This window comes from Acaromyces ingoldii (genome assembly GCF_003144295.1).
Source record: "Acaromyces ingoldii strain MCA 4198 unplaced genomic scaffold FA10scaffold_3, whole genome shotgun sequence".
Taxonomy (NCBI): Eukaryota; Fungi; Basidiomycota; class Exobasidiomycetes; order Exobasidiales; family Cryptobasidiaceae; genus Acaromyces; species Acaromyces ingoldii.
The window spans coordinates 1,383,255-1,404,167 of NW_020290249.1; the positions used below are offsets into that span (position 1 = coordinate 1,383,255).

A 20,913-nucleotide genomic window follows, 5' to 3' on the forward strand; every position below is an offset into this window, starting at 1 on the left:
GGACGACGACGACGACTGGCTCGTTTCGTCTGATGACGAGAGGGGCGCTGGAGAGAGTGTGGGGCTAGGGCGAGAGGCAGAGCTGGGCATGGGCGGCCGGGATGCAGCAAAGGTCAAGAACAAGATGGCCGATGTGAGTCTGGGCTTCTGGCAGGTCGTTTGGAGCCTTGGCTGATCACCCCGACTAAAGGAAGGGTATCGGGAGGGCATCACCGCTGGCAAGGAGTCGACGCTGCAGCAGGGCTTCGACTTTTCCTTTCGAGAGGTCGGCGCGCCTTTGGGTCGGCGCGTAGGCAATCTCAAGGGCAGGGCATCCGCCTTGGCTCAGTTCGCCCAGGGCCGAGGGTCAAAGAGACAGACGGCACTGCCCGACAATGTCAAGAGTCAAGTCAGCCAGCTGCTCAAAGACATCGAGGCCGTGGAGCTGCAACACGTCGCAGAGAGGGACTATGAAGCCGAGGAGCACGAGCTCTCGCATGCCCAAGAGGACGCCAATGTTGCCCTCCCGCCGCGTGAGACGGCCCAGGAAAAGGCCAATCGCGAGGCTATTGTTGTCCGTCTGGGGCAACGCCTGGATTCACTCGCCAATCAAATTCTCAGTCAATCCCTGTAATAACATCATCATGCTTGTGTACTGATACAGTTTTTGTCTCTGGTTGCTCGTCATCGCACGACTCTCAGGCCCATGCTCTTTGCGCTGCCCATGATGACCTTGCACATCTGTTCTCTGGCCGTCAGTGTCACTATCATCATGAGTCAAGGTACGGCGCAACCCACCTGCTCTTCGCCGACGCCCTTGACGTCTGCCATCTTGATCTTTGCAATCTCGTAGATGTGCTTGACGCTCACGTCGCCCACCATCTCTGAGCCTGCGCGGCCCGACCCAGCCGTGATGCCGGCGGCCCTCTTGAGCAGCAACGACGTCGGCGGTGTGCGCGTCTCAAATGTAAACGTCCTGTCTGGATTGACTGTGACGAGCGTGGGTGTTGGCAAGCCCGGCTCGAGGTGCGCCGTCCGAGCGTTGAATTCCTGAAGAGAGCCTGCCCTCAGCACCTCGCCCTGCATCAAAAAGAGGAGCGCAACTCACCTTGGCAAAGTCCATCGCCTTGACACCCTTTGCTCCCAGCGCGGGGCCCACGGGCGGCTGTGCACTCGCCTTGCCCGCTGGCACGAGCAGCTTGACGAGCTGCGCAGCCGTCGCTACGCCTCCCTTTTTCGACATTGTCCTCCGCTCGCTGTTGTCTTGCGATGAGAACGGCAAGCGCGGCGAGGCCCAAAAAAAAAAAGAAAATGGAAAGGAGAGTAATTTCGAGTTTAGAGTGAACACGTGGCGCGACGTTTGTCTCTCCAACGGCGCCGTGATGACCGCGACCGTGACCGTGACCGTGATCGCGACCCTCTGCCCTCTCTCCTCGCGCCGTGGAAAGGACAAGAGATGCTGCTCCTCTCTGCACAGCACAGTCTCGCCGAAAGGGTCCAGAGTGAGCACGTTCTCACTTCGGTGTCGTCTCCGTGAAGACTTCATCACCAAACGGCGCCTTGTGGGCATCTCTTCACGTAACGAATCCTTTTCTGGCAACACTCATTTCCCTGTTCTCTCTCTTTCCTCACCGCTTTTCTACTCCATTTGTTCCCATGACCCTTCTGCTGACGCTTGACACTGTGTCTGCGCAGCAAAGCGGCCTTTCTGAGCCGGCGTATCTGCCACATTACTCCTTTTGTTCCCATTACCATCGACTGCTGGTGCATGTTCTGTGCAGCATCCAGCCATTGTCACTGCCAAAGATACGCCGAACTCCGCTGCTGAGTCGTAGCACAGGTTTTGCGCAGCAGCGTAAGGTCCTCTAGCCGAGGTGTCTGTCGAAAGATAAGGGCCCCTCTCGAAGGTATATAAAGAGGCCCTTTTTCGACGTCGAAAGTCCCCCCATTCCCCCATCATCCCTTTTTCCTCCTTACAGGTCCAACCTCCTCAGCACGGTCTCGTCGCGTCTCAAGTAACAGTCCAGCCCTCCCTCGCCACAGGTGCCCCGCCTGTCAGCCTCTTGCTCCTTGGTAAGTTCTTTGAGCCATGTGTTCACAACGACGCACGGCACTGACATCGTCTCTGCTGACTCCGGCAGCATTCGCGCCGAAGCAAAATGCGCAGAGGGCGACTTCCACGTAGAAGAATGCGCCATTGCCGACCAGAGAGCTCACTCTGATCCAAGCCTACCGTTCGCGATCAATACAAGCCTCCTCTGGTTCGGTCCAAGACCTACTCCCCTCCCACAAATTCTTCTTTCTAGCCCAGCATGGTCCACTTGGACCTCGAGGCTCAAGAGCAAGATCGTCATCACTCACCAAGAAGCAAGCAGCTTCCGTGGCGCCGGGAGCCGACTGCTCAAGACCGGCTACCAGCCAAGCCACAGCATGACCATCAACAGCAACTACCAGGCCCACACCGTCAGCTTCGACGACCTACACCTCACCATCAACGATCTAGTCGGCAAAAAGGGACCCCCAGTCGCCTACCTCACCACCTTCGGCGTCGGCGAGAAGGCACTTTTCACCCACGGCAAGAACTACGCCCTTGCCTACACAACAATCGTGCTCGAAGAACTCTTCCACCAATTCACACCAGGAGTCCTATGGCTAGACTCCTGCGTGTTCCCAAGACAATCAAAATATTCCGTCAAGTCTGAACACAAAGTAAGTCGTCTGCCATTCTTCGTCTTGGTGCACACGGACTGACATGAACAACAGAAAACCTTCCAAGAGAACCTCGAGCGTCTCTCTCTTCTCCCCTCCTCTGTCCACACAGTTGTGATAGCACAAGCCGCGAACCGCGACTTCTTCTCTTCCCTCCTCTACAACAGCAACAACTTCGTCGATCTCTCCCATTTCATGTGCTGTCCAGCATTGTTCGCCTACTTGTTCTTCGATCGCCCTCTCCTTTTTCTCTTCTCCCCTCACCCTTGCATCGTCGACCCGGTCCGCGTCATGTGCCAGACGATGAAGTCGGGAATTCGGGCACTCCTCAACGTACGCCACCGCCTTGACTCTCTCGTCGGCCTTCGCTCGTCTTCGAGACCAGCAAGCGCAGCTGACATCGACATTGTTCAGAGCAACGTATGGGAAAATATAGTCTCGATCGAGCTGAAAAAGTAGGAGTTTATGACAACGAAGAAAGAGAGTGGAAAACGAGAGGGGAGACGCCGATCGAGGCACTACAGAATATACGCGCGTGTATTCTGTAGTGCCTCGATCGGCGTCTCCCCTCTCGTTTTCCACTCTCTTTCTTCGTTGTCATAGACACCCACTAGGCAACGCCATGGGAGAATCCAACGCTCCTTCTTCTGCAAGAGTATATAAGACGGTGAGCGGCTCTGCACGGTTGCACTGTTCAACACACTTCTTGATTGCCAGTTCCATGTCACTTCGACGGCTTTTCTCGTCGTTCGGAGAAAAGCACGCCAAGCGTTGCTTGACGCCTTCAAGTCTACGAGAAGATCGCAGCCGGGCAGCTGACGTGCTTTCCAGGTCCAGCGTCAGGCTAGAACCACATGGGCGGAAGAATTTCTTCAGGCTGGCATCAACCATCGCTATCGAATCGCGTAGAGCCGGAAGCAAAGTAGTTCTTTGCTTCTGTCTCTGCGCGCGCTCGATAGAAGCGGTCGATGTTAGCCCGAGAAACCCAAAGCTAGGCTTAATACTAGGACGGTATGATCTTGCTCTTGCTTGCTCCAGATGTCCGGTCCCATGGGCGCTGACTCGCATCTTTCATTTTTCTCATATAGGTGGACAACAGAGACGGCGTCACCGTGAGTGATGACGAGAGCAGTCTTGTTCGACAACATTTAGCTATCTGCCGGTCTCTTGGTGACTATGTAATCTGTATCGATGAGGAAAGCTTCTCTTGAATCTACTTTTCACCATGGCTGTGTTAATTGAGCTGCCGTTGACCGGTGCAGACGCAGATCGGCCGAGGATAGCGCGAGCGCCCTTAGAACTAACTACCCGATCTGATGTCCATTTTGCCTCCTATTCCTCCACCAACACGCAATCTCAAAAATGGCACAGCCTGCGTGGGTATGCTACGCGATTGCAAGATGCTAAGCAAATGCTGATCCCGTCCTCTACAGATCTTCCAACAGCGACGTTTGCGTGAGTGCTTCTTGCCCGTATCCGTTCATTTCGACTCTCTTTTCGCTGATCAGCTTCTCTTGCGAATGTAGCTGTACTTCCTCGCCATCTTCGTAAGTCTTCTTCCTCTCTCACATTGAGCGCCGTCTGACGCTGCTGCAGGTACCACCGGCGTCTGTCGGTATCAAGAAGGGCTGTGGTGCCGATATCCTCATCAACATCTGCCTCTGGGTCTTGGGCTTCATTCCTGGGGTCCTGCACGCCTGGGTGGGTAGTCTACTTTGACGATAGACGAAGAAAAGCAGGCGTGCTGACTACATTTGCGCAGTGGATCATCTCAAAGAACCCAGATTACAATTAGAGGCGGTTCTAATCTAGCCCGTTGCATCTATAAATCAATCGAGATTGTCTATCCCCAAGACCTCTCCATCTGCCTCCGGTGTCGTGACCTCAAAGGCACCGCTTACTTGATTGTCCGCCTCGGGTAGCCCCAACCACCTTCGTGCCATGTCGTCGTCTGCTCTTGTACTGTTGTCTTCTAGAGGCCGCTCTTTTACCCACTCAATTGGCATTTCCCAGCTGTCTCTCTTGCACGAGATGACGAGGTCCTCGTCGGCCTCGGCTAGGCGAAATGGAACCTCTCCTTCATCAAAGGTCCACTGAAGGCCTAATCGGGCCCGTTCTAACATCCACTTGCTGTACGTTGTCGGGTGCACGTCGATCGCGGGCCCCGTCAGCCGGGTATGGGCGCGAGCTGTGACGAGGTCGACCCTTGTCCTGCGTGTCTCATCGTCCTCCCACCGCATTCTCGAGACATCCCGGCGCCACTTCCGCCGGCGACGCTGATGCAGCGCATTGACCCACGAACCAACACGTTGAATGTTGCCCACATAGTCTTCGACGTCGTGAGCAACGACGAGGAGCGACTCCAGCTGTTCGCCCAAGAGGTTGACAAGGAGCTGCAGCACAGAGGGCCGGCCAAGCTGATCCTTGGCCGTTTGGTACAGGGCATTCGCGGACGAATCTTGAATGTCGAGCGAGGTGGGAGTGGAGGCCGGAGGCACGATGAGGGGCATGATGAGGCCGATGTGCTTGAGCTTGGTCAGATGCGAAAGCGAGACTGCAGTCGATGCCGTCATGCGAAAGCGAGGACCGTGGAGCTGGAGGTGGGTGAGGTTGGTCCAAGGCGAGAAAGAAGACTCCCACAGCTTCTCGTTGAGGTCGCCTCCGTAGACGGACTGCAGCGTGTCTAGCTCCTCGAGATTCCTGCGGGCCAGGGATAGGTCGATTGGGCGCATTGACAGACCTCCGGGCTCTCCATCGGACCGTGCGTCCAGTACGCGGGCTGTGCAATCCAGCGAAAGATGTCGCACGTCGGTGCAGTAGGATAGGATCGTCTGCAGTGGCGCGAGGGTAGCTTTCTCAAAGTGCATCGCCGCCATGATGTCCGAATACAGCGATGTATGCTCGCTTCTTCCTCTTCGCTGCCCTGCGTACGTCCTCGACCGGACGACGTTGAGCCTCCGGACCCGCCTGGCGCTCGACTGAATGTTAAGGGCGTTGGACTGGAGCTGAGCGGCAAAGGCCTCGACCTGGGCGACGCCGTACAGATCCACTTGAGGGAGCAGCACATAGTTGAGTATAGCGCGATGTGAATGCCGGTCCACCCGCGCCAGCTCAAGAGTCTGCCCTCTATCGTCGTTATGAATGAGCAGAGCAGCGAGGAGGACGATATGCGTGATAAGCTCGCTGGGAAGCCGCGGCGGTCCGAGCTGCTCCTGCGTCGGTCCTCGTCGCTGTCGTCGAGACGCGATCCCGCCAATGACCTCGACATGCTGCGTCCTGGTCTTGACGATCGTCGACCGCTTTGGCGCCGGCGCAGGGTCCTGGCCTGAGCGCCAGATCGAGCCCCACGATAACATCGTAGTGGTGGTTGCTGTGCACGCGACTAGCCTCACACCCTCCACTTAGTCTAATTCCTCCACGATCTCTGACTAAACCGGTCAGAGTCAACGGCATGGTGCACTCACTATAATCCATGAATGGGAGTGCGGTCTACCGTGCGACATCAATCGTAGTCAAGCGGTCGCTGCGGTAAGGCAAAGCGTAGCAGAGCCCTGCTATACCAAACGCTTCAAATGTGACGGTACCTGAAGGACTCTCGTATTAATATTTTTCAGGTACCGCGCTCTGCCTCACGCAGCAGCTGTCGCCTCTTCTTCGCACACAACCTCCCTGAAGCCGCTGTCTACGTCCTGACTCCCCCTTTTTCACTTTGAAAGATCGTTCAGCTGCCTCTGCACCCTGCCGTCGGGGCCCGGATGCGACTCAATCTGCGCCTCCAAAATATTCGAGGAAAAAAGGCGGTCTGTCGGAGGGCTTCGCTAGCAGTGTCGAGAAGAGACAGAATCAATAGACCTCGCGGAGGTCGAACTTTCGCGCTATTGCTCTGACAGACAGACCACGAAATTGAATCTGCGCAACACACGAAAGCTTACTGAAATTCTATTGTCTTTCTTTTCTCCTCCTCCTCCAAAGGTGGTTTCCTCCTTTCCCTCTTGTGCCATTCTGCCGTGGCCTCTTTGGCATTCTTGTTGCGGCGAGCGACAAAACCCGATCTCCATCATTCGCCCCGACGAGTGATTGCGAGCCCTTGACATGTAGATTTCTTCTGAAAAAAATAAATTCCCAAAACAAAAAGCTGCCCCCAGGCCGAATCGAACGACCATCTCATCTTCGAACAAGGCGATGCTTAAAGTAATCGACGTTCTTACGAGAGACGTGTACTAACCATTATACTATAGGGGCGTGGCATGTACTATCTAACTTTATTACATTATATAAATAATTTAGACGTTCGGATTATCGATTCGTGGAACACTTTTCACGAGCACCCAAACTTTTCGCGGGAGTATCTCGGGGGCTCGGAGGTTCCTATCCCCGCGGTAGGAGTTCTCCACAGTTTGAAGGATGCATCAAATACGATTCACACTATCATCATCGCCAGCATGTCTTGGGCAATCCATTCGCAGCCACCGTCGGTCAACGACACGCACTGCTCAGGCGCTGGCCTGCTGCCCAGCACGCAGCCCTGGTCCATTGTCTACAAGACGCTGCGCCAGTACGCCGACAATGGCGCCGAGCTCCCCTTCCCACCCAAAGTGGACCTGCGCGGCAAAAATGTCCTCATCAGCGGTGCCAACAGTGGCCTGGGCGAGCGTGCCGCCTACAGGTTTGCCTTGTGGGGCGCCCGCGTCATCTTGGCCTGCCGCGATCCCCCACCGCACGAGCCGCACCCGGAAAAGGTCATCGAGGACATGATCCGCGAGGCCGGCGGCCAGATCAAGCCGGAGCAGCTCGAATGGTGGAAGGTCGACTACTCCTCTTTTGATTCGGTCCAGGCGCTGGGTCAGCGCTGGAACGAGAGCGGGAGGACGCTCGACATTCTCTGCAACAATGCCGGTCTCTCGACGGGCAAGTTCGTCATTACAAACGACGGCGTGGAGCTGACGCGATCCGTCAACTTCTTGGGTCACGCTCTCCTGACCCTGACTGTCTTGCCCTCGATGAAGAAGGCCGCCGCTCCCAAAATCGTCAATGTGAGTCTTTCCTCCTTGTCCCGTGTGTCTAGCGTCTCCCGCTGACCACGACAATCAGACCGTCTCGTGCTTCCACTACGGCGGTCGCCTCGACTTCTCGTCGCTCGACTACGAAAAGGGCCAGTCCCGGGGCATCGGCGGCGTGCGAGCCTACTGCGACACCAAGCTGCTCTTCATGATGTGGACAAAGGAGCTGCAAGAGCGTCTCTCTCGGTCCGATGAGTACCGCCACATCATCGTCAATGGCGTCCACCCGGGCTATGTCAGCTCCAACATCGTTGAGTATCTCTGCTGCGCGCTACAGATCCAGGACATGCAGCTGACCCATGTCGGCTTCTCAGTGGCAAGATCCAAACGTTCAAGGCCTTCCGTGGCCGTTGCCCCTGCTGCAGGGCTTGCTGCTCAAGGCTCGCGCCATCGACACGACGCAGGGCTCCCTCTGCATCCTTAATGGTGCCCTCCACCCGCAGTTCGGCTTCCGGCCCTCGGAGCTGCAGGACCACGAGCCATTCCAGGGCGAGTCGGCGCAGCGGGGCGGCAACTACATCGACAGAGACACGGCCAAGGTACCCCGGCCAGAAGTCGAAGACGTCCTTGCGCGGTCGAGGCTCTGGCAGAGGACCCTTGAAGACATCAAGGCAGACAAGCGGGGCCTGGGCAAGGATGTGCCCGGACACCTCACTGGACTCGACTAGATATTCATTCCGTTGACTTTCTATTGTTTGCAATGCAATGACTTAAAGATACTCTTCCACAAGACCCACCAAGGCGTCTACGATCGCCCTTTCCACAAACTCCTCCTCGCTTCCTTCATCTTTCGCAACAAACATCCCTCGTCTGTACCGAACAGCAATGCCGACCCGATCCTTGTCCTCGTCAATGGCGAAATCGACGCCGACGTCCTGAGGCACACAGTCAAAGAGATTTGGGTCAAACGCAGCACCCTCAACGCTTCCCTCTTGCCGTCCGAGAAGGGTAGCGTTTGGGGCTTTCTGAGGGAGGTGCTGCATCTCGACTGACTCTAGAGCCGTCGTCCTCCCTTGTCCAGAGATCCACAGGACATTGACGTAGCTGTTCCACAGCTCTTCTCGTCCACGGCTGCACCACTTGACTACGTCGAGCACCGAAGCAACCTGCTCGTGCTTTGACATCCCATCGAGCTGCGTCTTGATGCTGGACAAGCTCCTCTCCAAGGACGTGCTTGGCGGAGGCACCGCAATGGGCACCACGTTCATGAGCGGGCCCGCGGCGTCCTGGCTCGATTCCGTCGACGCTCGACCGAGATGGTAGAGACCAAAGACGACATCGCTGTCTTTGCTTTCATCCTGGGCAAGCCGCTCAGCGAGTCCCGCCCAAGCGGCCAGAAACATGTGCTGGAGCGTGGCTCCCTTTAGACGGCGACGGAGCCCAGACAGGGACCCGAGTGCGTCGCGGCGATAGACGAGCCCGTAACTCTCTCCTCCTTGCGGCGCTGAAGAATTCCCGAAGACTGTTGGCTTGATCTCCTTGAGCGTCTCGATCCAGTACGCTCTGGTCTCCTCTTCTCTCTCGCGGCTCTGAGCGGAAATTTGCTCGACCACATCTGGAAAGGAAGTCGAGGCACGCCGGACCGGTCGAGACGAAAGCAGGGTACCACAGTCATCGGCAATCATCTGGAGAGACCATGCGTCGTAGAGCGCATGGTGCATCGTCAGGAGGACATAGCTGTCCCCGCCGCAAGCACCGACAGCGCACCGGACAGGCGGCAAGCTAGGGTCCTCTCCGATTGAATTGAGCGAGGCGGCCGCCCACCGCTGAAGAGCGCCCTCGAGATCTGACCCTTCCTCGTCAAAGGGCAAGAATGTGTGACCGCTCGCCTGTGACAACACGACCTGGCAGACGTGACCTCCATGTTGGACAAAGACCGTTCTGAGAATGGCATGCTGCTTGAGAAGCGCCTCCCAAGCCTCTCGAGCTTGCTTCTCGTCAATGGCGAGACTTTTCGTGACTCGATAGGCAAACGAAAAGACACCATACCGACCTCGCGAGCGCAGATAGCCGGCCAGATGATAGACCTGACCAGGAAGCACGGGAAGCACCTCGTCGATGTACTCCTGCGCGATTCCCGAGGTGTGGGCCACGTCACTAAGACTTGGTCTGGCAACCTTTCCGGTGTGCTTCTCAGCAGTGTGCTTCGGAGCAGTAGACCTGCGGTCGCGCCTCGCCAGAGCTGCGGTGATGGTGCCACCTTGCAGAATGTCTGCGACCGCCAAATTCCTAATGCCAGCCCTTCGAGCTTTCGAGGCGAGAGAAATCGCGGCAATAGAATCCAAGCCGAGTGAAGCAAAGGTGGCCTCAGCATCGATCATATCGGGATCGTCGACCTTGGCCATGCTCGCCACGATAGATCGCAAGACATTCCCTTCCTGCCCCGGCGCCTCATGACTCTGCGTTTTCGTTCCAGAGACTGCTTCTTGTCCGTTTGTCCTGACACTTGCTGTCTGGAATGGAGTCAGGCGCCTCTCGTCTTCATCGACGAGTATCCCCTCGAGCTCTTCCAGCCACCTCGACAGCTCTTCTTCCGAGAAAAGTGCGCGATCCGCAGTGGCCTCAATCTCGAGCCTTCCGTCGTTGCACTCGATGAATTCGACGTTGAAAGCATACTGTGTCGTTGACAGCCCGCCGGCCTCCTCGCTGTCGGTGGGTATTATGATCTTCGTGGTCTCTGCCAGACTGCGAGCCTTTCGGAAGTCGACCAGCGTGTCAAACTCCATCTTGGTCTCCCTCAGAACATCGCCCAACGACGCCGCTCGATGTGTGCGCCCGTCATCGAGCTCCCTCTGCAAGCGCGTAAGGAGCTCAGCCTGGTCGAGATCCACAGGAACAAGCACCGTATTGAGCGCTGGCCCGATGACGTTTGCCGCCGCTCCACCTGAAAAAGCGTCCCGCAGACCGACGAGATGACCAAAAACAACCTTTCTCGACTCGAGCTTGGCGGAGAGGAGCCTGGCAAAGGCAGCCAAGGCACACACCTGCACCGTGCAGCCGGCTTGCTTCGCCCGTGCCTTGATCTTGTGACCCGATTTGATCGCCCGTCCACCAAATCGAGCAGGTCTTCGTTCTGATCTCTGTCCAATCACAGAGGGAGCGAAGTCACGAAGTCGGTCGATGTGGAAGGAGACATCATCCTTCTTCGACAGCAAGAGGGGCACCAGCGATGAAAATGGCCTTCTGCTGGGGACTTCGAGACCAGCGACGCGTCTCTCGATGTCGGAGAGCAGCATGTCGAGGCCTTCGCCGTCGTAGAGCGCGTGATGAATCGTGAGCGTGAGGCCAGCATGATCTCCCATTGGAACGATGGCCAGCTGCCAAGGTGGCCTGACGAGGTCCTCTTCCGTCGTGAAGGCAGCTGCTCTTCCTTCACCTTGGACGATCGAGACTTGAGGACAGGAATGCACCACTTGGAGAAAGCCGCTACTCTCGGTGAGATGAAAGGTGGTCCTCAGAACATCGCAGCGCGCAGCTTGCTGTCGGAATGCCTCCACAACACCTTCCAGGTGCTGTGCAGCCACGTTGAAGGCATGGCGGTGGACGTAGAGGCCTCCCTCACTGGCAAGGCTTTCGAGGAGCATCCCCTGCTGCAAAGGGGTGCATGGCAGGACACTTTCAATCTCGTCTGCATCGCCCAGCTTCCATAGCTCAACATCGACTTGTGCTCGAAGCGCTTCTTCGATCAACTCTGCCTCGCGCTCGACGTCTGCCGTCTCATCGATGGGCGCCTGCTGAACTAGCGAAGCCAGTGAGGCAATCGAGGGAGCCTTCAAGACATCTCTGACCGCCACGGTTCTGAGCCCACGCTTCCTCATGAGCTGAACCAGCCCGAGACTCGAGATGCTGTCGATACCAAGCCGGTATAACGAGGTTGTCCGGCCGACATCGTCCTTCGAGACCTTGCAAGCCCTCGCGACCAGTTCCCGCAGCTGCTTCTCCAGCGGTGTCCATTCTTCGTCTGCCTCGTTGTCTGCAGGACGATTGGGCACAAGCTTTCCAATTGACAGAGCTTGGTAGATCTGCTCGAGCTTCTTCCGGTCTACCTTGTTGTTGGGCGTGAGAGGCAATGAGGTTCCTCGGAGGACAAAGACGTGTTGTGGAACCATGTAATGTGCCAACAGCTTGCGAGCGGCCTCTTGACACGCCTCTGCCGCCCTCTGTGCCTCCTCATCGCCTCGCACCACCTCGCCGCCATCTTGATCAGATGCCAAGACAACAAAGGCCACGAGCTGCTTGGAATGCATCGTCGCATGCCGTGTATAGAGCGTGGCGGCATCCTTGATCGCCGAGTCGGCCCCTCTCAGGACGGTGGAAATTTCTTCAAGCTCGACCCTCTGCGAGTTGATCTTGACCTGGCCCGACTCGGTTCGTCCAAGACACTCGACGGTGCCGTCGGCCAAGATCCGTCCACGATCGCCTGTACGGTAGAGGCGCTTGCCGTCTTTCGTTACGACCAGGAACCGCTCACGCGTGAGATCGTCGCGGCCAACGTAGCCCTCGGCCAGCTGTGGGCCGGCGACGGCCAGCTCACCCACCGCACCACGTAGCAGGACTCTCGAAGGCTGGACAGAATCGACAACGAGCATCGTACTTGCTGCATACGCCTTTCCGACATTGGCACGGCTGGACCTGGCCGTGACGAACCCGAGCGTATTTCCGATCGTCGTCTCGGTGGGACCCCACGCATTGACGAGACCCCGAGGGCCCCAATTGTCGAGAACCCTCGCATCGATCTGGTCCCCTCCACTCATGAGCCATTCGAAGTCGGCTCCGACGTTTTCAGGGTGCACCAGCGTGGCCAGCGCCGCCGGTAGGTCGGCCATGGTCAACTGCAAGTGTCGAAAGGCGGCCTCGGCGTCATTGAGCAGCACCATCTTGGGAGCGGAGCCAAAGGAAAAGCCAAGCGCGAGGGGCATGCAGACTTCGATGAGAAAGACATCAAAGGCGGGCGAAGCGAGCTGAAGCAGCCGAGAGCTGCCCGGTGTGTGTGGCAGAATTCTCTCCCAAGACGAAATCGCGCCGGCCAACGCTCGGTGCGACACTTTGACGCCCTTTGGCTGGCCCGTCGAGCCCGAGGTGAACATGATGTAAGCTGGCGACTCCAGCAGTGTTGTAGGTGGTGCCGACCCATTCTCCCTCACTTTGGTCCCGTGAGCGAGCTCTTCAACAAGGATCGCTTGGCCATACTTGCTCGCCAAGATTCTTCCCTGTTCCGTCGTCACGATTAGCCTTGGCCGTACGAGCCCTGCCATGAAGGAAAACCTCTCCTCCGGCAAGGCAGGGTCAAAGGGCAGGTACGCCATGCCACTCTTCCAAATGGCTAGAATGAGATCATAAAGGTCTGGACATTGGGGCAGGTGCACACCAATGACTGGCTCTCCTCTCTGTCCCGTGGCCACTGCGGCGGCGAGCGCCCTTGCCATTCCGTCGCTCATGGCATCCAGCTCAGCATACGACCAAGCTCTCGGCTTCTGCTCGAGACTGTCCGCGAAAACAAAAGCCGTTGCCTCGGGCCGCGTGTCGACGTTCCTTCTGAACCGAGCCAAAAAGTGGTCCTGGGCAGTCGGTTCGTAGGGGTTGGCATTTTCTACCGACCACAGTGTATCGCCACTGGCAAAGACTTCGGCAGCCGCTTGAGACGATTCGCCAGATCCACAGAGCACCCAGTTGATCTGCCTCAGCAGCAGCTCTGCGTGAGCCTCTGGCACAAAGCGCGGATCATAAACAGCCCTCAGCACGATTGTGTCTCCCTTTTCGTCCGGCTGAACCTCGACGGCGAGTGGATACTCCGTCTCGAGATCCGATGAGACCTCGTGTAGCAGCTGTAGCGTGGGGCTCGGAGGGTTGTAGGAAAACAGAGTGTTAAAGAGCTGTTGCCGGTGACCCAGCTCCCGCATGATGGACGGCAGAGAAACATGCTGGTGACCGACGACGGCCGCATAGGTCTGCTGTATCGACTCCCCGCCCGCGCGAACACAAAATGGCACCGTGTTGACGCAGGGACCTTGCACCTTGTCGACATTTTCGACCAACGAAGTTCTGCCACTCAGAACGAGTCCAAATGTGAAGTCTTCCGCCTCGTCGCCCTGGCCCGCGCCGACGTACCTCGCAAACACATTTGCAAAGGCACTCAGGCACAAGACCTGCAGCGTCACCCTTCCGGCCCGCGCGCGCTCCGTCAACTGTCTCAACGTTGCGCCTGTCGTGATCTCGCTCGTCTCTCGTGTTGCGCCACGTCTTCGGTTATATTCCTGCTCAGAAGGAGGCCTTTGTCCCGTCAAGCAGGGAAAGGGTGTCGCACTAAAGCCTTGCAGATGACCCTTCCAGAATGAGAGCTTCTGCTCTTGGGCCTCCTCGCCGGTGTTCTGCCACACGATCGAGCTGAAGGACGGCGTCTCTTGATGCAAGCGTGGGCGATTGAGATAGCGCGCCTCGACTTCCTCGAGCATCAGGGCCAGACTCGCCCCGTCATACAGCCCGTGATGAATTGCGATGTCTAGCACCGTCCCACCATCGCGAATGGAATAGCGAAGGGGAGGCCTCGTTAAGAACTCGGAGCGCACTTCCTCGAGTCCTCTTTCGATACTGTCGCAATAGTAGTCAACAGGGGCTTGAAGAACGGCTTGAAGAGGCTCGCCGTCTTCGTCGCTGAGCAGGAAGACAGTCCGAAAGATGTCATGGGCGTTGAGCGTTTCATCGATTGCTGCTCGAAGCTTCGCGAGATCGAACGCCGAAGGCGAGCCGATCCTGAAGCTGGCTTTGTTGATGTACCGCATTGGCTCCTCGACAGACGCCGACAGCGTCTGAGCAACCATGGAAGCCTGCAACGGTAGACAGGGGTAGGCATCGACCACGTCCGCCCCTTGTAGCCTCGCTCTCGCTTCCTTCAGAAGCGCATTCCTTCTGCTGCTGATATCGCCGTCCAACCAAACAGAGGACTTTGTCAGCCCGTTCACTTTTGTGGAGGACATGGCTCGGGCGACAGCCTCGACAGTCGGCTCCGCCATGATGGCACCAATATCCAACTCGAATCCTGTCCGTCGTCTCACGCTCGCCGCCAGTGAAATGACTGAAAGGCTGTCGAGACCCAAGCCAAAGAGGTCCGTAGAGGGATTCACCTGGGTCTCAACATTCGGAAGCAGCCTCTTGACTTCCTCTGCCACCATTGTCTCTTTCGCTGTCAGCTCTCGCTCCGTGCCGGCCTCTTGGAGCGAGGAAAAAGCGTCGAGAGGCTCGCTCCTGTACCACGCAGCCAACTTTCGCAGATCGACCTTTCCAGAGATAGAAGCGAGTGGCAGGGCCTCGACGGGAATGATCAGTGCAGGGACCATGTATGTCGGCAAGCTTTTGCGCGCCCTGCTGAGAGCCTCTTGTGCCGATTTGGTGCTCGCAAGGTCCAATTTGACCTCTCCGGTGTCCTGTGAGACTTGTCGTGCGATGAACGACACCAGTCTCGGCTGGCCAGACAACTGCACATGGTCGAGCAGCTGGGTGCTGACGTGTATCCCAGGTGTTGCCAGATTCGAGTCCACCTCGCTCAGCTCGACTCGGGCCCCTCGTACCTTGACCTGGCCCTCCTTGACGATCCTTCCCAGGTACTCGACCTCATCGTCTCCCGTAGCCCCCATCCTTGCCTCGTCGCCCGTGCGGTAGATGCGCATGCCCTTGTACTCTGTAAAGGCGTCGTCGCCCCCCGATAGATAGCTACCGACCTGAAGACCAGCGATGCACAGCTCGCCTGCCTGGCCCCTCAGCGCAGGGATCAATTTGCCGGTGGAAGAGTCACGTCGCACGACGAGATACTGGCTGCCTGGGAACGCCTGTCCGATCCTGCCAGTCGAGTCGCCGCGCTGCAGCCGCGCCGTCGAGATTCCAATGCACGCCTCGGTGGGTCCATAGGCATTGATCAAGGGCACGCCTGCGCCGGCCCACGCATCGACAATGTCCCTCGACACACGCTCACCGCCAACGATGAGCGCCTTGAGGTCCGGCAAGTCCCTTGGCTCAATGCGCCTTCCCTTGCTTCGACTATAGAAGAGCGAGGGAACGACGGCAGCGTGGGTGACGCTCATCTTGGCCATGGCCCTCTCGAGGTCTTCCAAAATCACTCGTCGTGGCGCCGTGACGATTGTTGCACCGACTTGGAGCGGCAAGAGGGCCTCCAAGAGAGCCACGTCGAATGCCTCGACGGATCTGGCCAAAAACCGTGCGCGTTCGTTCAGGGTGCCAGGTGCCTCTCGATCGAACATCAGTCGAAAGCTTTCGATGGCAACGGACAGATTGGCGTGGGTCAAGACGCAGCCCTTTGGCCGTCCCGTCGAGCCAGACGTGTAGAGGATGTAGGCTCGGTCATCTGCCTTGATCACCGGTAGCTCCTGTTGTGCTTGTCGTGTCTCGCCGTCGATCCAATCGAGAGACGTGATAAGCGTGACACCATCAAGCTCGTCAAAGTAGCTTTCATCCTCGCAAATGATGCCTTTGGCCCCACTATCTATGATCAGCTCTCTTTTCCTCTCCTTCGGTAGGCTCTCGTCGATGGGAAGATAGACGAGTCCAGCCTTCAAGATACCCAAAAGGACTTGATATGTGTGCGTGGACCGGGCCAAGGACACTGCGACAGCACATCGCGATGGGAGCGTTGTGCCGAGGTGATGGGCTAGCGCCGACGAGCTGCGATCAAGGTCCTCGTACGTCAAAGAAGTTGTGCGTAGATCATCGAGGTCTTTATAGAAGTGCAGAGCCCTCGCCGTGGGCGCCTTTGACGCCCATGTTTCCAGCGCCTTTGTAACGGGCGTCCTGTGGGCGTCGACAATACTCTGTGGCAGAACGAGCTCCGAAACGGCGCAGAGTTGCTGCTCCTCGTCCACAAGAGAAGAAGGCGAACTCAGATCGACGTCGGGGTTTGCGACGGCAGTCCGGAGTATCGAGTCGAACTGGGCTAGAATCAGACGGGCAAAGCCCTCGTTGACGACTGCATCGCGCACAGTCAAGGCCAGGTCGACTTGGCCATGTGAGCCAACCTTGACCTCGATTGCGACGTCATGCTCGACAGACACGCCAAAATCACCCAGGTGCTCCAGCTCAAATCCTTTTTCCTCGCCATTCGCTTTAGCCGCCTCGACAGGCTCAAAGACGAATACGGACGAGAATAGAGGCTGATCGTGTGGCACCTCGAGCAGTCTGCGAATCTGCTTTAGCGAGACATCGTGCATCGCCAGCCCTCTCCGATGGACCTCGTCAATCTTGGCAACTACATCGCGAAAGCGAGTTGCGCCCGAGGCAGACAGACGAAATGGGATTGGGAGCGTGGACAGGACTGGGCCAAAGACGTCGTTGAGGTCCGAGGATATGCCACGGGTCGAGATGGAATCGCCGATCAGCACGGCATCGCAGTCGCTGTATGCGCTCACAACGGTTCCCCAGGCAACCTGGAGAAGGGGTCTAGCGGAGCAGTCGAGCTTCTTGGCAGCCTCAGAGAGGTCGCTCCACGACAGAGAGGCCGAACGAGTATAGATAGACGTGGCTTGCGAGCGATTACCGTTTTGCAGCTGTGGGAATGACCCAAGCTGTGAACCCTTGCACTCTTTTAGCAGATCGGACCAGCTCTTCTCCCCCGCTTCGCCATCCAATGAGTACAGGTGTTGAAGCGCGCGTGAGAATGGCGCCGAAGGAGCGATGGTCCGACCAGCATACGATGCCTCGATTTGCCTCTGCAACATTGTCAACGACGTCTGGTCGTACAGTGCATGGTGCATGACGAGCAGTAGAAGTGGGGCGGCGTGCGAGTTTTCGATCAGAAAGAAGGCGACAGGAGGGCGTGATTGGACAGGACCGGCACCGTAGACACTGCTTGCAAGTCCGCTTACAAGGTCGGAAGGCGATGAATCTGCCGGGGCTTGATGTCTCTCTATGCGAGACTCTTGCGCTTGCAAGACGACCTGACAGAACGTCACCTCTGCATCGATGCCCTCCAAACGGCTTGTCTCGAGGAACGTGCTTCTGAACACCTCGACCGACTGCGCACAGCTTCTCACAGCGTGCTCCAGACGATCGAGGTCGGTGTCCTTGGGCAGCGTGAAGGCCCTCTGGAGCCAGTAGCGCGAGTGGTGCCTCATCGTCTCTGCCAGCATGCCCTCTTGGAGCGATGTGACGGGCAAGCAGCGCTCCACTTCTGCCCCATAGAGACCCGGGAGCTGCGCCGCAATGGCCGGTCTCACGATGCGATCGAAGCGACTAAGCTCATCCTTGACCCGCCTCACCCTCTCGTCCGACGACGAGGCGGACTCGTGACGACGGCGAGCCAGCTTCGTGACCGTTGGGAATTGAACGATGTCCACCACGGATGTGGGCAGATTGCGACGAGAGAGCTCATGCGAAAGCGCAATGGCACGGATCGAGTCGAGGCCGATGCTGGCAAAGGGCGTATGTAGGCCGACCTTGACCGCGGACAGGCCACAGATAGCCGCGAGGCAGTCCCGGATGGCCTCTTCCTCGGGCGTGGCTTCCCTGTGCTCATGTCCGCTGCCGTTGCTCTCGTCGACGTCATCTGGGCGGGCAACGCGATTCTGCCAATCCAGGACATCGAGCGATGCCAAGGCACGCTTGAGGCTCTCACGATCGATCTTTGCACTCGATGTCCTGGGAAAGTGGTCGAGAATGACAAAGAGCGAGGGTACCATGTACGAAGGCAGCGATTGCGACGCCACACGCTGGAGCTGACCGGCCACGGCGGCCGCCTCGTCGTCGAGGCGAAGGAGCGAACCGCTCCCTCCACTCGCTTCTCTCGGCAGAACAGAGAAGCTGACGATCTGGAGCATGCCGTCGTTGTCGTCGTGCGACTGCCCAAGCCGAGGCATGGCGAGCGTCTCGCTATCCCTGATATCGCCATGCGCACCCTTGACGGCTGCATTAATCTCCAGAAGCTCAATGCGGATCCCGTTGATCTTGACCTGATCGTCGGACCGGCCCAGGTATTCAAAGTCGCCGTTCCAGAGCTGTCGCACGAGATCGCCCGTCTTGTACACCCTCCCGAGCGAAGGGTGCTCGACGAACTTGTCGGCCGTCTTTGCCTCGTCGCCGATGTAGCCCTTGGCGCACTGGTGGCCGCCCAGGACCAGCTCGCCGACTGCGCCCTTGAGCACGACATCGCCGTGGGAGTCGAGCGCGTGGCACGACGTCGTGGGCAGCGCGACGCCGATGTTGGGCGCCTTGACGATGTCGTTTGGCGGCACACAGCGGTGCATGGCAATCAGTGTCGCTTCGGCGGGGCCATAGAGGTTGAGAAGCGTGCAGTCGACGCTCCACATGTCGGCCACGATCTGGCTCAGCTTCTCGCCGCCATTGATGACGACGCGCAACGAGGGGATCGTCTGCCGCGGGTTCATGGCCATGACGGCAGGCGTCAGGAGCGTGTGGGTCACTTCCATGGTGGTTGCCACCCCGGCGAGATCTCCAAGCAGCAGCGATCTGCTGCTGGCGCAAAGAGTGCCGCCCAACCCCCAGGTGTAGAACATGTCGAGGATCATCAAATCAAAATTGTATGCGGAGAATTGGAGGTAGCGAATGGGAGATGAGGCCGAGTGCGGGATGACGCCCTGGAGCGAGCGCAGGGCCTGGACGGCTGCTTTGTGCTGGATACCCACAGCCTTGGGAAGACCCGTCGTGCCACTGGTCCAGATGAGGTAGGCGAGGTCGTCGGAGGAGCCAGTGGCCCTTGCCAGGTGCGCCACCTCTGCGTCGTAGTCAATCTCGTCCAGTCGAACGATGGACATGCCGTTGGGCAGAGGCTGAGGCAGATTGGCAACGACATGGCTCGCAGCGGCAACGACGGTTCGTGCCTTCGCCTTTTCGAGGAGCGCCTGCCTCCGAGCCATGGGCCAGTCGGTGTCGATGGGGCACCATGCCGCACCGGCCTTGAGGACGGCATAAATGGCCAGGTAGGTCTCTGGACTCTTTTCCAAGCAGAGCGCCACGACATCGCCACGCTTGACACCGGCGCGGATAAGATGGTAGGCAATGAGCGACGCCCTCTCGTCGAGTTGTCGGTAGGTCAGCTGGACATTTCCCTGGCTCGCGTCTCCCGGTCGCGCCGTAAGTGAGGCGCGAAAGTCGAGGGCCACAGCATCGGGCTGGCTGGCGACGATGCGCTCCGTCTGGTGCTCGAACCGCTCCCCTTCCAGGCCGCCGGGACCCAGAGCGATGAGTGAGGGCGGTGGGTTGGGATTGTCGCCTCCGCGGAGCTCGTCGGGGAACCGGTCGAGAGAGAGGGCTGTCCGATGCGGTGCTCGCTCACGCGTGATCGAGTCGAGGCAGACTGCGATCTGCTGCAGGTGCATGGCTGCCGACCCATCTGTGTGGATCGACGGGGCAGCAGAGAGTCCAATCTCCAGCTGGCCTTGTCTCTCATCCAAGTAGAAGCAGATCCCGGCGATGCGCGTCTTCGGTGCGGTAACGGCGCCGTAATGGATCGTGAGTCCTTCGTTGTAATTCCAGTCATTATTTCCATCGCGGTCATCGTTATCGTCACTGTCATGAGTCTGGGCACTGGTTTGAAGCGAGGCAAGAAAAGCAGGCAGGGGCAATTGCCGTGCATCGGCAGGCACCGCGTACCGTCGCTGCCGGGCGGGAACACGAATTTCGATTGGAGTCTCGTCGCTTCCGCCTTGGGCAAAGAGGTGGTGCTGTTGCCCCGTCAGTGTCTGCTCTTACGTTCACTAGCTTGGCTATGATTGTGTGCTCACCGCGACGATAGCGCAGGCTGCGAGAAAGAGAAAGTGGCCCGCATCGTCGACCCGATGGCCAATGAGTGAAATGGCGACAGCGTCGAGCTGCTCCTTTGACCATGCCACAGTCGTCTTGCAGTGCACGGGCCCGTCGCCCCGGGGCGCCGTCGAGCGCAGGCCCGTCAGATCGGGTAGTTGGCCCATCCTCGCAGCCCGTCTCTCTCTCTCTCTCTCTCGTCCGCAAGCAGCCACGACCAGACGGCTGCCCACGATAGTCGAGGTGCAGTGGGGGCGACCAACCGACCGAACTGTCACTGCTCTTTCTCTTTTTTTTTTTTTTCCTTCGGCAAAACTCTAAAAGTTGGTACCCAGAAATCTGATGCGATCTTCTCCACCTCCGACTTCCGATCGGCTGAGCTGAGCGGCAAACGTCAGACAGT

General features: G+C 58.0%; 8 protein-coding genes and 1 non-coding gene across 9 annotated transcripts; 4 read left to right on the forward strand and 5 right to left on the reverse strand.

Annotated features, from left to right (window-relative positions):
• The first annotated feature begins 12 nt into the window (after positions 1-12).
• On the forward strand, positions 13-639 carry FA10DRAFT_266863 (hypothetical protein). The gene is made up of 2 exons (XM_025521678.1): positions 13-133; positions 191-639. Exons 1-2 carry the CDS (start codon positions 89-91, stop codon positions 611-613), a joined length of 468 nt encoding a protein of 155 aa, XP_025377576.1. The 5' UTR covers positions 13-88; the 3' UTR covers positions 614-639.
• On the reverse strand, positions 590-1,264 carry FA10DRAFT_266864 (putative MRPL19-mitochondrial ribosomal protein, large subunit). Its single transcript, XM_025521679.1, has 3 exons — positions 1,088-1,264; positions 778-1,029; positions 590-720 (listed from the first exon to the last, which is right to left on the reverse strand). Exons 1-3 carry the CDS (start codon positions 1,220-1,222, stop codon positions 664-666), a joined length of 444 nt encoding a protein of 147 aa, XP_025377577.1. The 5' UTR covers positions 1,223-1,264; the 3' UTR covers positions 590-663.
• A 719-nt stretch (positions 1,265-1,983) lies between these two features.
• On the forward strand, positions 1,984-2,737 carry FA10DRAFT_111974 (hypothetical protein). Its single transcript, XM_025517872.1, has 2 exons — positions 1,984-2,052; positions 2,109-2,737. Exon 2 carries the CDS (start codon positions 2,292-2,294, stop codon positions 2,679-2,681), a length of 390 nt encoding a protein of 129 aa, XP_025377578.1. The 5' UTR covers positions 1,984-2,052; positions 2,109-2,291; the 3' UTR covers positions 2,682-2,737.
• Positions 2,738-3,243: 506 nt separating this feature from the next.
• FA10DRAFT_266866 (hypothetical protein) lies at positions 3,244-4,143 on the reverse strand. Its single transcript, XM_025521680.1, has 3 exons — positions 4,122-4,143; positions 3,777-4,064; positions 3,244-3,699 (listed from the first exon to the last, which is right to left on the reverse strand). The coding sequence occupies exons 2-3, from the start codon at positions 3,834-3,836 to the stop codon at positions 3,286-3,288; spliced, it is 474 nt and encodes a 157-aa protein (XP_025377579.1). The 5' UTR covers positions 3,837-4,064; positions 4,122-4,143; the 3' UTR covers positions 3,244-3,285.
• On the forward strand, positions 4,051-4,483 carry FA10DRAFT_286093 (UPF0057-domain-containing protein; the record flags this gene model as incomplete). The annotated part of the gene is made up of 5 exons (XM_025524049.1): positions 4,051-4,064; positions 4,122-4,143; positions 4,215-4,235; positions 4,285-4,389; positions 4,451-4,483. 5 exons carry the CDS (start codon positions 4,051-4,053, stop codon positions 4,481-4,483), a joined length of 195 nt encoding a protein of 64 aa, XP_025377580.1.
• FA10DRAFT_266869 (hypothetical protein) lies at positions 4,450-6,286 on the reverse strand. Its single transcript, XM_025521681.1, has one exon. The coding sequence runs from the start codon at positions 6,042-6,044 to the stop codon at positions 4,518-4,520; it is 1,527 nt and encodes a 508-aa protein (XP_025377581.1). The 5' UTR covers positions 6,045-6,286; the 3' UTR covers positions 4,450-4,517.
• Positions 6,287-6,824: 538 nt separating this feature from the next.
• Positions 6,825-6,930, reverse strand: FA10DRAFT_t28. The gene has a single exon. It is a non-coding gene; the product is annotated as a tRNA-Thr (tRNA).
• A 148-nt stretch (positions 6,931-7,078) lies between these two features.
• Positions 7,079-8,816, forward strand: FA10DRAFT_266870 (NAD(P)-binding protein). The gene is made up of 3 exons (XM_025521682.1): positions 7,079-7,721; positions 7,780-7,998; positions 8,063-8,816. The coding sequence occupies exons 1-3, from the start codon at positions 7,131-7,133 to the stop codon at positions 8,414-8,416; spliced, it is 1,164 nt and encodes a 387-aa protein (XP_025377582.1). The 5' UTR covers positions 7,079-7,130; the 3' UTR covers positions 8,417-8,816.
• Positions 8,817-9,059: 243 nt separating this feature from the next.
• FA10DRAFT_260230 (hypothetical protein) lies at positions 9,060-20,677 on the reverse strand (the record flags this gene model as incomplete). Its single annotated transcript, XM_025520002.1, has 4 exons — positions 9,060-9,094; positions 9,175-20,294; positions 20,361-20,431; positions 20,492-20,677. 4 exons carry the CDS (start codon positions 20,675-20,677, stop codon positions 9,060-9,062), a joined length of 11,412 nt encoding a protein of 3,803 aa, XP_025377583.1.
• Between the last annotated feature and the right edge of the window lie 236 nt (positions 20,678-20,913).

Excerpts from the sequence above, each read along its gene's own strand:
- FA10DRAFT_266863 (XM_025521678.1), top strand. The coding sequence starts at position 89 with ATGGGCGGCCGGGATGCAGCAAAGGTCAAGAACAAGATGGCCGAT. Across the intron at positions 134-190 it reads TCAAGAACAAGATGGCCGAT|GAAGGGTATCGGGAGGGCAT; the intron begins GTGAGTCTGGGC and ends CCCCGACTAAAG.
- FA10DRAFT_266864 (XM_025521679.1), bottom strand. The coding sequence starts at position 1,222 with ATGTCGAAAAAGGGAGGCGTAGCGACGGCTGCGCAGCTCGTCAAGCTG. Across the intron at positions 1,030-1,087 it reads AGGCGATGGACTTTGCCAAG|GAATTCAACGCTCGGACGGC; the intron begins GTGAGTTGCGCT and ends GGCTCTCTTCAG. Across the intron at positions 721-777 it reads AGGGCGTCGGCGAAGAGCAG|ATGTGCAAGGTCATCATGGG; the intron begins GTGGGTTGCGCC and ends GCCAGAGAACAG.
- FA10DRAFT_111974 (XM_025517872.1), top strand. The coding sequence starts at position 2,292 with ATGGTCCACTTGGACCTCGAGGCTCAAGAGCAAGATCGTCATCACTCA.
- FA10DRAFT_266866 (XM_025521680.1), bottom strand. The coding sequence starts at position 3,836 with ATGTTGTCGAACAAGACTGCTCTCGTCATCACTCACGGTGACGCCGTC. Across the intron at positions 3,700-3,776 it reads ACGCCGTCTCTGTTGTCCAC|CGTCCTAGTATTAAGCCTAG; the intron begins CTATATGAGAAA and ends GCAAGATCATAC.
- FA10DRAFT_266869 (XM_025521681.1), bottom strand. The coding sequence starts at position 6,044 with ATGTTATCGTGGGGCTCGATCTGGCGCTCAGGCCAGGACCCTGCGCCG.
- FA10DRAFT_266870 (XM_025521682.1), top strand. The coding sequence starts at position 7,131 with ATGTCTTGGGCAATCCATTCGCAGCCACCGTCGGTCAACGACACGCAC. Across the intron at positions 7,722-7,779 it reads CCGCTCCCAAAATCGTCAAT|ACCGTCTCGTGCTTCCACTA; the intron begins GTGAGTCTTTCC and ends CACGACAATCAG. Across the intron at positions 7,999-8,062 it reads GCTATGTCAGCTCCAACATC|TGGCAAGATCCAAACGTTCA; the intron begins GTTGAGTATCTC and ends TCGGCTTCTCAG.